The sequence below is a fragment of the Pelodiscus sinensis genome, chromosome 6, assembly GCF_049634645.1.
Source record: "Pelodiscus sinensis isolate JC-2024 chromosome 6, ASM4963464v1, whole genome shotgun sequence".
Classification (NCBI taxonomy): Eukaryota; Metazoa; Chordata; order Testudines; family Trionychidae; genus Pelodiscus; species Pelodiscus sinensis.
In genome coordinates, this window is record NC_134716.1 from 85,699,649 (window position 1) to 85,713,800 (window position 14,152).

Consider the following 14,152-nt stretch of genomic DNA (forward strand, 5'->3'; position numbering starts at 1 on the left):
TCCCCTCTTCTAGGAAGTTTTGCTTCTGGTACTCACCAGTCGGTGGGCTGTTGCACCTTCAAAGGAAAGTGACCTGTGCTACATTGGCAGCATTTGTTCTCCTACATGGCCAGCCTTTTCTGGGGAGGCTAAGCCTTGCCAAGCCTTTCCTAACCCTTACCCTCCTGCCCCCATGATGAGAAGTTGGAGCTACACAAATTCAGACTGGAAATGAGGTGTAAATTTTTACCAGTGAGGATAAAACCACTGGAACAATTTACCAAGGGTTATGGTGCATTCTCCATCACCGGCAATTTTAAAATCAAGAGTAGATATAATTTTTCAAAAAAAAATTTCTAGTTCAAACAGGAATTATTTTGGGGAAGCTTTATGGCTCCTGTTATATTGGGAGGTCAGACTAGATTATCACATTTGACCCTTCTGACCTTACTTATGAATGAAAAGGTCTTGAGAAGTCTGTCAGTTTGTGACAAGTGGCAGATGAAAGCTTTATTAGCCATTAAGCAAATCACTTGGGTGACACATATATCATATGGGATTTAAAACTTGTCATTGAAAATAAATGACAATGATTTAAATCTCAGTCCTACTAGAATTTACACAGGTCACTTACATTACTTGAGGTTAATGAAATTATTCACAGTATGTAAGGTTAAATATTTCTGTAAGTCCTTCACAGAATTAGGGCCTTAATGTAGTTATTATGCACGGATGGAGGAGGAGCAGGCAAGTAGGTCACGATACCAAAGTTCATTAAAAATGTTTGAAATTCAGTATTATTTTTTAAAATAGTATTCATTTTAAAAAAGAACTTAAAAAAACAAAAACCTGTTGAGTTTTTCTACATTATTCATGTATGTGCCTTTTATGATTGAAATGTGTACTAAAATATTAATGAAATAATTATAGAATTTTTGCTTATAAAATTATTTTGATTAATATTGTAATGAGATGGGTCCATTTTGAATCATGCAAACCAGAAACAAGTTTATTATGAATATTCTGACCAGTACTATAAAGGCCTATTCTTTCACAGAACTGGGACTTTTCCCTTGGTCCATTTTAGAACACATCGTTAATGAAAGCTACAAAGGGGTGAAAAGGTTTATATACTTCCTAGGAAACAAATCGCTCTGTCTTGATTGACAAGCTTTTTGCCTGCCTAAACCTAATCCCGCTAAACCATACAGTGTTAATAAGATGATGCTAAAGAGGGACAGAGAGATGTTACTCCCTGGTATCTTTACTGTAGAAGCTCTGAGGACAGTCCCAGCCCAGGAATCCTGCCAAGGACATTAGTAGGAGCAGGTGTAGCAATAGCAGAGGTGGGAAATGAGAGAATACAAAAAGTGGGGAGGGAGATCTGCTAAGGAGACAACGCCTTCTTGTTTTGCATCATCACCAGGATGCAGTGGCTGGGCTGCAGTAGGAAGCGGGAGTTGGGGAGAAGCACTGAGCTCATTAAAGTCCTCACGGTAGTGCAGGAAGGGGAGCAGAGCCTAGGGGCGGCTGTCACAGCTGCAGAGAAAGAGCTAGGAGGAGAATCCAGGGGACGCTGGTGGGCGGGAGGGGGCTTGCTAGGGAAACTAAAATCAAAGAGCACCCGAGAGCTGAGCCAGAGACGCCGCAAAGCCGGGGGCTCCGTAGTGCGGGGCACCGGGCACTAGTCTGCCGCGGAAGAGGTAGCCGGACCCGGGCTGCAGAAACGGGGCTGGTGGGGAGCGGAAGGCGGGAAGGGCAGGGAATTGGGAGACATGGGCCTGAGGACAGTTTAGATTAACGAGGCTGCGGGAGCGCGGTGCCGCGGGGCTAGACAGGCACCTCCGGCCCCGGCTCGCAGCGCGGAGACTGGCGAGCGCCCGGTAGCGGCGAGGAGCCGGGCGGGGGAGATGCAGCCTCGCTCCTCCGGGGCTGTGCGGAGAAGAGGGCTCGCAGGAGGGGGCCGGGGCAGCAGCGGCGGGCGAGCGCGCAGATAAATGGGAGGGAGCGGCCCGGCGAGCGCCACAGGCAGCGAGCGGCGCCCGAGGCACAGCTGCACAGGGCCGGCGGCGGCCCCCTAGCCGCCCGGGGGGCGAGCGGCTGCGGCGCGGCTGGAGCGGGGCCGGGATGGGCTGCGCGCCCAGCATCCACGTCTCGCAGAGCGGCGTGATCTACTGCCGGGACTCGGACGAGTCCACCTCCCCGCACCAGACCGCCGCGCTCTCGCAGGGCCCCGCCGCCCCCCCGCACAGCCTCTTCGTCAAGACCGACGCGGCCGACTCCATCCCCTCGGTGCTCGCCTACCAGAGCCGCCAGCCGCCGCCCTGCCCCGGCCCGCGCCGCCAGGAGCGCCGGGAGCCCGCGGCCGCTAGCCGGGCTGGGGCGCGCCGCTGCTGCAGCGCCGAGGCGGAGACCCAGACCAGCCACAGCAGTGTCAAGGTAAAGGCGGGGGCGGGCCGGGGCTGCGGGACACGGTGCCTGGGGCGGCGGCTCCCTGGGCGGGGGCTGGAGGACTGTGGCCCCTCCTCCCCTGGCCCCGGAGCGGGGCGCAGGCTGAGGCGGGGGGCTCCGGGGCAGCGGACAGACGCGCCTAGAAGGGTGCAGCCGCGGGGAGCCGCTGTCTTGGAGCCCTCGGCCTCGCTCCGGCAGCGGAGCCTCCCGCTCCCTACAACCCACCGGGCGCAGCGTCCGGCAGAGACACTGGCCGGATCCGGGGAGCCCGGGGCTCTCTGCGCCTGGGCCGGGCGTGCGGGCAGTAGGTGGCCGCGGGATGCGTGTCTGTGAGCTCGCGCTCAGTCCCAGAGCTGCTCGATGCGTGTGGGTGTGTCGGGCAGGGGCAGGTCTCCTAACGCCTGGCTCTTCTGGTTCCCAGGCACAGTCACAGCGGAGAGGCTCCGCCTAAAAGCGTGTTTCTCCGGCCCCCAGTCCACCGCTGAATTATGTTACTAGGACTAATTCTCACTTTGAACTCTCCATGGGGGGCTGGAACAATTTGGATAGTGGGGCTGCTGAGAGACATTGAACCAGTGGTGGAAACCACGCCAAGCCAGGGGGTGTGGTAGCACCCTTCCTTCTAGCACTTACGCACAGCACTCCAAACAAATAGCCCCATAGACGTGAATGCGCAAATAATAGACATGGCTGCAGCATGGCTAGTAGCAATAGTAGTTGCTGAAGTGCTTCAACAGATAGCTTTAGTCTATAGGAACCATTCACTTTGTGTTTTGTATGGTTTTTAGGACTAAAATTAAAGTGGCCTGACATTTTCTGTTCATAGTATGGAGGGGTTCTAGGAATTACTAGTTCATGTGTCATCACACTCTAAAAGGTTGTTATTGGAGACTGGAGACAGTCCTGATAGTTTAAATTTGATTACCTTTCATGCCCTAATGATGTGACAGTACAGTACATTGTAACTTAGAAATTAAAAGGACTCCAACATAAAAATCACCCTTTTGTCTGAATTTTTTTCATTTGAAAACATAAGATTCATATAAGTGAAAGATATTACAGGAAAATAATTTCCTATGTATATTTGCTTTCAGTGTACACTTCTGAAATGGGGATTCTTTGTATACTTAGTTTCATAGAGGATCTGATCCTGAATCTTTAAAATGAAGGGATGTGTGTTGTTTTCTTCAATGGTAGCAGGACTGGGGCAATGGCCAATTAGTTTCCCCTGTTGTTTGTATGGGTCTTGCACAGAGCAACATGTGAGAGAAACATTTTAAACTATTAGAAAAGGTGATTGTAAAACCTACAAAACTTGAGAGGTACAATTCTCCATACTGCTCTTAACTCTCTCTGGGTATGTCTACACTGCATGCTTATTTCGAAATAAGCTGTTCTGGAATATTTATTCTGAAATAACTTATTTTGAAATAGCACGTCTACAGTACAGGGAAGCCTCAAAATTAATCTAAGGCAGGCTTCCCTAATATGGATGCGCTATCTCGATTTAGAGCCCCAGGAGGTACTAGGGAGGAATAACTTAGAATGGCCCTGGTGAGGGGCTATTTTGAAATAGCAGCAGTGGAGTGCCTACATGTCTTATTTTGAAATAGCTATTTTGGAATAGGCATTATTCCTTGTAGTATGAGGTTTATAGATTTTGGAATAAGCCATCCATTATTTCGAAATAATTTTGAAATAATGGAATGGCTGTGTAGACACTTGCAATGTTATTTAAAAATAATGCTAGTTATCTCGAAATAATGGTGCAGTGTAGACGCACCCTCTCAAAGAAGTACCTTGGTTTCAAATTAGTGTCCTTTAAAGAGACAATAATGATTTTAAAAAGTTGTATGTTATACATGTGTACATTCCTTTACTTGTGTTGCAATTAACACCTTTGACTATTAAAATATGCATTTTGAAAATACAATTTAATTTTCATAAGTTTTGTTCTGCTTGTTTTTTACATTTCTTTCAGTATGAACAATGAAGTCAGTTTTGACTTTTAAGTTGTTGGTTCTGTGATGTTTTAGATTTAGACCCTGCAGATTAATGTTCATTTTGAGTATGTTTGCACTGGAACACTATTTTGAAATAACTAATGCTATTCCAAAATAACTTAGTCCATGTCTACACAGCAGGTAGGGTATGTCTACACTACCCCGCTAGTTCGAACTAGCGGGGGTAATGTAGTCATCCGCACTTGCAAATGAAGCCCGGGATTTGAATTTCCCGGGCTTCATTTGCATGAAGCCGGCCGGCGCCATTTTTAAATGCCGGCTAGTTCGGACTCTGTGCCGTGCGGCTACACGCGGCACGGCGTAGCTAGTTCGGATTAGGCTTCTAATCCGAACTAGCTGTACACCTCATTCCACGAGGCGTACAGCTAGTTCGGATTAGAAGCCTAATCCGAACTAGCTAGTTCGTGCCGCGTGTAGCCGCGCGGCACGGAGTCCGAACGAGCTGGCATTTAAAAATGGCGTCGGCTGGCTTCATGCAAATGAAGCCCGGGAAATTCAAATCCTGGGCTTCATTTGCAAGTGCAGATGACTACATTACCCCCGCTAGTTCGAACTAGCGGGGTAGTGTAGTCATACCCATAGTTATTTCAAAATAGTGTCAAAATACTGTCTAGCTGGAGGAATTCTTATTCAGAATCCTATAACCCTCATTGTAGGAGTAGTAAGGGAAGTCCAAGGAAGAGTGCTCTCTTTGTGTAGATAATCCCAATTTTGAAATAAGCGATGCAATTGATGTTGCTCAATTTGTGTAGCTTATTTCTAGTTAAGCCCTGCAGTGTAGACACACTCTAAGGGTGAGTCAATTGTGTAGCTTATTTCGAAATTGGGAGCATTTACACAGCACTTATTTCTAAATAGAGCATTCTTCCTCTAACTTTCCTTACTACTTGTACAATGAGGGTTACAGGAGTCGGAGTAAGAAGTCCTCCAGCTTGACAGTATTTCGACATTATTTTGAAATAACTGTCTGCTGTGTGGATGCAGACTAAGTTATTTTGGAACAGCACTAGTTATTTTGAAATAGTTTTGTAGTGTAGATGTACCCTAATACTTAAAAAATGTTTTCACTGATATTTTTTAAAAGTGGGACTATTTCTGTTTTTAGATTTGTGTTGCTGTTTTAGATTTGTTTTTACAGCATTTAAATTTTGTGTCAAATTTAAATTTCCCATTAACTTTTGTCAGTGTGCTTTATAAAAGTATGCCAGTGGAATATGCCTACATTTGTAGTATATAAGGGTATGTCTACGCAGCAAAGTTATTTCGAAATAATAGCCGTTATTTCGAACTAACTTTACTAGTGTCTACACAGCTAAACCGCTATTTTTAAAATTAATTCGAAATAGTGGAGCACTTATTTCGAATTTGGTAAACCTCATTCCACGAGGAATAACGCCAAATTCGAAATAGCTATTTTGAAATAAGTGCTGTGTGGACACTTACATCAAAATAGGGGGCCTCCAGCTTTCCCAGGGTGCCCTGGTGGCCACTCCAGCCTCAACCGAGAACACTCCTCTCCCTCCCCTGCTCCCCGGAGCCCTTAAAGGGGTTGACTCTGGCCACAGTGCCTGTGCCAGCTCCAAGCCTGCCAGCCCAGAGCCAGCAGTCACTGCTCCTGACCCATGAGCCAGCAAGCCACTGGCAGCCAGCCCTCCACCGCTCCCCAGGAGCAGTCTGTCAGCTCCCAGGAGCCTGCCAGGGCCTGAAGAAAGCGGGCACCTTCCTGGTCCAGGGTGGAGATCATGGACCTTATTCAGGTTTGGGGCAGGATGCCCCCAGCGTCCATGATCTCCACACTAGATGGAGGGACATGGCCATCTCTGGCAGGATAGCTGCCAGCCTGGCCACCAAAGGCCACGTGCGAACCCAGGAGCAGGTTTGCATGAAAATCAAGTTGGTCCGGAGAGACCCCCAACCCTGAGCTTCCCCTCCCCCTTTTCCCCCTTGCTTCCCCCTTCCAGCTCTCTCCTCCCAGGTTTCCCCCTCCCCTCTCCCACCCTCTCTTCTCCTCTCTTCCACCTCCTTTACCCAGTCTCAGCAGAGTTTTATCCTCCTCCCCCATTTTGTGAAATAAAGAGAGTTTGTGTTCATGAAAATACGTGAATTTTATTTGACATCAGGAAGGGGGATTAGGGAGGGGTAAGTGGAAGGACGTGAGGGAGGAATGAGGCACAAGCCCCCAGTGGGGCACACCAGGGAGGCTCTTAGTGCCCTTCAGGGTGGAAGCTCTCCCGCAGGGCCTCTTGGATACTGACAGCCCCCTGATGGACCTCCTGGATGGCAGCCTGCAGAACGTGCAGCCAGGCTCACAGCAATGAATCCAAGAGAAGCACCAGAGTGCCCAAGGGCAGCTCTGGCTCCCTGTTGCAGAGTGCTGTGGTGTCCCGAGTGAGGGCAACCAGAGCATACAGAGACAAAATGCTTTGCTGTCCCTCATTGAGGTAGGCAAGCAAGCAGGGAAACCTGAGAACCGGCTGTCCAGGGGGGTCCCTTTAAGCACAGGTCTCAGATAACCTCAGGCAGCAGCCACACAAAATAACTCCTGACCTGATGCCCTGCCGGACCTGGTTCCAGCTGGCCTTAAATGTGATTCAGTGTCCACTCAGTGTGGACGCGCTATTTCGAAATGCATTTTGTGTGTAGACCTGTTAATTTGAAATAACTTATTTCGAACTAACTATTTCGAAATAACGCTGCAGTGTAGACATACCCTATTTACATGGTACTGCAGTTCTGTGGTGGTAGATGCAGGTAAAACTAGTTAAAGAGTTTGTTTACATTCAGCTTCCCATTGTTTTAACTATTATAATTCTTGGTTCAATATATTATTGGAATGCAACATCTCCATTGTGGTCTGGGTTGTTATCTTTAGGGAAAGAAAATAGTCATTCATATATAGCATTAGCAGTCATGTTAATCTTAATGTTTTCATCTAATTCTAGTTTGGGCAACTCTGTATAGTATTCTGAGGTTGTACATTCATTTCCATTGCTGTTTCCGCTGCCTTTACTTTAGTCCTAAACTCTTGTGTAGTGCAGCTCCTGGTTAATACATTGTTTACATGACAAGGCTGCACTTCAGTGATGAATTGTTTGCATAGAAGTTTGTTTATAAAACACTTTCAGGTTGATCAATGTAATTGCATCATTGCAGTATACAACTGGCATTGAAAGAGGTTATGGACAGTATGTTTTCAGCCCAAAATAATTCAAACAAAAGGTAACAAAGAGTGATTGTTATTATTTAAAATGTCTTACAACATAAACTTGATTTCAGATCCAAGTAATCTGTAGCTCATTATGAGTGAGACAAGTGATTACAAAAATACATTTTCCCACTTATTTTTAACAAAATATTCTCGTCTTCATTGGCCTTAAGCATTCAAGTTCGTTAGAACTGGCCCTGAAATGTTGACTCTCTCATCTTGGTCACACGAGCAATAATAAAACTTACATTCTGCTGATTTTTCTCTGTAGATTTCAAATGCTTAACAAAAGGTGGGTGAGCATGTTAAAGATAGGTTAACTGAGGCAGAGTTTAACTGACTTACCCATTGTCACACTGAGTGTGTACCACAGTTGAGACTAGAATGCAGAGCTCCTGACTCCTAGTCCTGTGTTCATTCTGGTGGGCCATTACCAGGCTGGTCAACAGGTGGGGGCAAAGTTGGAAATTGCCCAGGGGCCCGAGGGATATAGAAGGGCACAAGAGTCCCTGGCCCTTTGTGGTAAGCAGTGCAATGAAGCTAACCTCACCCTTGCTCCATGCTACTCCCATCTTTCCACATCCTGGGGAGATGGGCTCTGTGTTGCCCTTGCCCTGAGCGCTCATTCCATAGCTCCCATTAGCCAGGAACTGCAACCAGTGAGAGCTGTGGAGGTGGTGCCTGCAGGGAGCAGTGTGTGGAGACCCCCTCCCTTTCCCTCTCTGTCTTGGAGTCACTGCATGAGGGGTGTGATGGTCACTTTCAGGAGCCTCCCACATCCTGTCCTGAGCCCATGCCCAAACTCCATCCTAGAGCCTGCATGCCTTCCCCCCTCCTAAAACCCAACCCCCTCTCCCAGCCTGGTGAAAGTGATTGAGGGTGGATAGAGCAATTGTGCAGGGTTTCCCCCCGATCCTGCAGCCCCATAGCAGCAAAAACAGGCTCCGCCAGCCAGTAGAATAGAGAGGGTTTATTGCTTCTCCAGGGTACAGCACAGCATAGACGTATGTGGCTACAGGAGTCAGGGCCAGGATGCCTCAGACCCCTTGAGATGGGGTGCCTGGGCCCCTAGACTCCCAGCCCCCTCCTTAGTCTGTCTCCTTCGTGGTTCCAGCCAAAAACTGACCCTTCCCCCAACACTCACTTCCTCTGTTCCATCCCTTCCCTTAACTGGTAGGACCGGTTCGATCACTGTCATGGGGGCCCCATGCTTACAGACAGAGGCCAGTAGGGGTCATCCACAGCCCAAGCATAGCAACTAGCAATGTACTGGCACTACATCACACAAATGATGGAGAGAGGGGGAATGGAGTGAGCAGTGGTCGGAGCCTCATGGAAGGGGCATGGTGGAGGGCAAGGTTCTTTAGGTTTGTGAGATAGACAGTTGGCCACCCTACCAGACGGGCATGTGGAAGCCCAGGCTGTGCAGGAAAAGCTCGCTGGGCAGCAGCAGCACAGCCAGCAGCTCACTGGGCACCAGCCAGTGCAGGTGCAGCACTTCCCAAATGTCTGGCAGACCATCTCTGCGTGGGGATGGCTTGTATGTGCATGGTGGTACATTGGCTGTTCTGCCCTGGGGCCTGGAATTGCTGCCAGTGAACATGGCCATAGGTGCAATGAGAAAATGTCACTAAAGGGAAATCATGCCTTACTAATCTGCTAGAGTTCTTTGGGGGCATCAATAAGTATGTGGACAAGGGGGCTCTGGTGGATATAGTGTACTTAGATTTCCAGAAAGCCTTTGACAAGGTCCCTCGCCAAAGGCTCTTAAGTAAAGTTAGTTGTCATGGGATAAGAGGGAACGTCCTCTCGTGGATTGATAACTTGTTAAAAGACAGGAAACACAGGGTAGGAATAAATGGTCAGTTCTCAGAATGGGGAGAAGTAACTAGTGGGGTCCCCCAAGGGTCCATCTTTGGACCAGTACTATTTAACCTGTTTATAAATGATCTGGAGAAAGGGGTAAACAAGGAGGTGGCAAAATTAGCAGATGATATTAAACTGCTCAAGATAGTTAAGACCAAAACAGACTGTGAAGAGCTTCAAAGGGATCTCTCAAAACTAGGTGATTGTGCAACAAAATGGCAAATGAATTTCATTGTTGATAAATGCAAAGTAATGCACATTGGAAAAATAATGCCAACTGTACATACCATTTGATGGGGATTAATTTAGCTATAACCACTCAAGAAAGAGATCTTGGAGTCATTGTGGATAGTTCTCTGAAAACATCCACTCAATATGCAGCGGCAGTCAAAAAAGCAAACAGAGTTTTAGGATGTCTGAGGGGTAGCTGTGTTAGTCTGTAACTGAAAAAAAACCTTAAATAAATAGTTCTGCAGCACCTTAGGGACTAACAAAATAATCTAACTGGTATTATAAGCTTTAGTGGGCACAACCCACTTCTTCAGATGAATGTTAGGAATAATTTAAAAAGGGATAGAGAATAACACAGAGAACATCTTATTGCCTCTATATAAATCCATAGTACACCCACATCTTGAATACTGCATGCATATGTGGTTGCCTCCTCTCAAAAAAGATATATTGGCACTGGAAAAAGTTCAGAAAAGGGCAACAAAATGATTAGGAATTTGGAATGGGTGCTATATGAAGAGAGAGTCAAAAGACTAGGACTTTACAGCTTAGAAAAGAGGAGACTAAGGGGGGATATGATAGAAGTCTATAAAATCATGACAGGTATGGAAAAAGTGAGTAAGGAAAAGTTGTTTACTTGTTCTCATAACATAACTAGGGGTCACTAAATGAAATTAATAGATAGCAGGTTTAAAGCAAACAAAAGGAAGTATTTATTCAGGTCACGCACATTCAACCTGTGGAACTCCTTGCCAGAGGATGTTGTGAAGATCAGGACTTTAAAAGTTTTCAAAATGAACTAGATAAATTCATAGAGGTTAGGTCCATCAATGGCTATTAGCCAGGATGGGTAAGAATAGTGTCCTTAGCCTCTGTTAGGGGCTAGATATGGATAACATGAGAGGGATCACTTGATTATTTCCTGTTCTGTTCACTCCCTCTGGGGCATCTGGCTTTGGTCACTGTCGGCTGACAGGATACTGGGCTAGATGGATCTTTGATCTGACCATGTATGGCTGTTCTTATGTTCTCATGTAGGACTGGTGCACATGACAAAATTAGGCTGACATATATTGCTTATGTTGTACACTCAACTATGTCTCCTGGCAATGCAAGCAGCAATGAAGTAACTCCACCTCTCTGAACAGCATTCAATCATGGTCAACATTCTGTGGTCGATGCAGTGCGAGTGTAGATACCATGAGCCTTATGTCAACCCTAAGGCTGTGTCTAGACTGCTTTCCTCTTCCGAAAGAAGAAATGCAAATGAGGAAAAAGGAAATGCAAATGAAGCAGATTAGCATGTTCATGTGCTTCATTTGCATATCTTCTTCTGATCCTTTAAAAAAAAAAGCACTCTAGACATGGTTCTTTAAAAAAAAAATTTTTTCAAAAGAACCTTTCTTCCTCAAAAAATGAAGTTTACAGGGTTCTTTCGAAAAAGGTTTTTTTTCCCCCAAAGAACTGCGTCTAGACTGCTTTTTTTTTTTTTTTTTTTTTTAAAAAAACCTCTTCCAAAAGAGGATCGGAAGAGGATATGCAAATGAAGCGCACAAACATGCTAATAAGCAATTCATTTGCATTTCCTTTCCCCTCATTCACATTTCCTCTTTCGGAAGAGGAAAGCAGGTAACCGGTTAATTGGTTACCTGGTAAGCATCACCCTTACCAGCTGATCCTTATTAGGTAATGGTTAACTGGTTCTCTGGGAGCAGACAGGCTGCAGGCAGAGGGCTGCTCCAGTCCCACCGGGCCTGCCAGCTGGCAGCCAGCCCTACAAGGCTGGGAGTAGGAGCCCTGTGGGCTGGTGGCTGCTCCAGCAGTGCTGAAGTGCTCTCCCGCCCTGGATCCCACTTAGCTTTTAACTGGGTAAATGTTGGGTTAACCTAACGTTTAAGCAGTTAACTGATTAAATGGGATTTTACAGCCCTAGTTCAGGGGTCATGGAGACTGGAAGCCACCCCTCTCCTCTTTTCATGGAGATACGCTGCAGTCTTCTCCCAAAGATTTCTGGCGCTAATAGCCTTGTTTCTTCCTCTGCAGTAAAACTCCTTCCCACACCATCCTACAGTTTCTTTGGCGGACACCATTTCAGTAAATAAGTGCCAATGAGCCCATTGGCTTTGGGGGTAACTATGCTCTGTGCCTTTTGCCCCCTTGGAGCAAGAGTATCAGCTAAAATCACCGCTGCCTGTGGAAAATAGTGCCTGTGCTCAGAGCTATTGTCCTGCACTGATCCACATGGAAGTAGGCGTTGAAATGTTACTGTTTCATGGAACCCAGCAATTCCCTCGTCATTCCAATACGTGACCCTGCTGGCCATTGTCACCATAGCAGGAGCTGGGGGAAGGGAGAGGGCTGTGCACAGGTTTTCCAAAAGCTGAAATGTCAATAACTATGTCTTGTCTTAAATCTTAAGGGAGTTCTGAAACTGTCACTTTTTGTTCTAACTACACATACAATGATTCTTGGGTGTGTTTTATCTGTAGCTGCTGCTATTGTACCAGGGAAGGGTTCCCCCTCTATACATACTGACTATCTTATCCAGATAAGGAAGAAAAAGAAGAGGACTCAGGAGGATGTTCTTTGAGATCCTTCAAGCCAAGGTTGCATTGGACAGTGAACAGAAGGCCTAGAGGATGAATATTTCAGTTAGCGGTGTAAATGGTTAACTGGTAAGCATTACCTTACTGGCTGAGGCTTACCAGTTATGGTTAACTGGCAGGGGCTGTAGCAGGGGCCCATCATGGGTGGGGGGCTCTCCAGTCCAGCAGGAGCAGCCCCTGCCTGCAGCAGGCCTGCCCTAGTGCACCACAGGCATCCATGCTCCAGCCCAGCCAGAGCAGCCCCCACTTGTGGCGAGCCTAGCCTGGCTGGAGCAGCATACCATGGTCCTGGGCACTCCAGCCTGGCTGTTGTGGTGGTGGTGGGGGCACTTCAGCCCAGCTATGCTGCACACCCGGGTTTAAGCGGTTAACATAACATTTAACTGGTTAATTGATTAAATGGAATTGTACATTCCTAATTTCAGAAAGGGTGGAGAAGAGCTAAAGAGTCAGATAGGGAAAAGCATCAGGACATAATGGGGCTTCTTTGGAAGCAAACAAGGACAGCTGCAGAGTCTTGTTGACATACAGGTTCAACAATCACAGGCTCGCCTCCTTTTGCAGTCAATAGAGAACTCGATTTTAGTATTTCTCTATGCTCACCAATTTTCCATGTGACGTGGGGGGGCTGCATCCTTAACCCTTCAACTCTGTCCTAGGAGACATTTGGGACAACCACAGATTCACACACACTGCCCTGTGAGAGGCCAGAGTTAACTGAAGTGGAAATGTGTGTTCTTTCACCTTGTTAGTCTGTTCCATTGATTTATTATAAACATCTTAATTGCATTTGCTTTTTAATTGCACATTGTTTTTTTGCACTGGCTGTGATATGCAAAGAAAATCTATTTTTTGGAAAATAATTCCTCTTTATTACTTTACAACTTATGCTGCAGAAAGTCTAACACTAATGAAAACACCCATGACTTGCAATTGTTCAGGGTGACAGAACTCAGAATCAACAACAAACACAGCTTAATAATTATGAATGTACAGCAAGCACAGCAAAATTAATAGGTGCATTAACAGATGTTATGTTCATAAATGAATACTAGGCACCTCACAGTTCCTAGCAGCACTCATATCTTCAGTGCTAGGTAGAACATAGTCTGCCATACCATATTACTGTGGCTGACTGTTAAAGTCCTCTTTCAAGATCTCTCTCTACCACATCCTCCTTGTTGAGCTCTTCTACTAACCCGTGTGTCAGCAGACAGGTGTTCTATGTACACCACAGTAACAACTTTTCCCCATTTGGCTCACAGATAAGCAGGACACAACACACAACTGTAACCTTTGGGATATTTTTCTCACTGAGATCAAGTCTAGTGAATCTCTTGAATCTACCAAAAGTACATTCAGCTATTGTTTCATCTGCTGAGACATTAGTTGAATCTTTCCTTGGTGCTGTCAAGGTGGCTGGTGCATGCCTACATTAGCCAGGTTATCTAGAGGCAGACTGCTTCCCGTAGCATCACTGTTGGTATTTCAGCATTGTCAGTTGTAATCGGTTGGCTAGAAAAGAAAGTCCCTGCTTGCAACTTTCTGAATACAGGTAGTCCTGTATTCTTAAAAGATGCAAGTGTCATAGACCGTCTGTGACCAACATTGAGAAGTTGTCCTTTCTATTGATGCAATCTCTGGCAAGGTGGGCTGATGGCAAAACAGGCACACGCTTTCCATCTGCACTTCGGAACCAATGCTTCAAATCCGTCCACTACATCGTGTGTTATCACAGATCTGCACAGCAGGAGATTATAAATGGTCCTGCACAACTTACATGATAATGG

At 46.4% G+C, this 14,152-nt stretch overlaps 1 protein-coding gene across 2 annotated transcripts in view; it reads left to right on the forward strand.

The window, feature by feature from the left end:
- The first annotated feature begins 1,417 nt into the window (after window positions 1-1,417).
- The window catches only part of PDE8B (phosphodiesterase 8B), a 159,836-nt gene continuing 147,101 nt past the window's right edge, over window positions 1,418-14,152 (forward strand). The window contains exon 1 of one of the 2 annotated variants that reach the window (XM_006119129.4): window positions 1,418-1,682. Coding sequence is in view for 1 of the 2 variants with exons in the window: in XM_075932314.1 (XP_075788429.1) it covers window positions 2,107-2,418 (312 nt within the window). In the remaining variant the exon portion in view is untranslated. The other variant, XM_075932314.1, reaches the window with a different exon arrangement.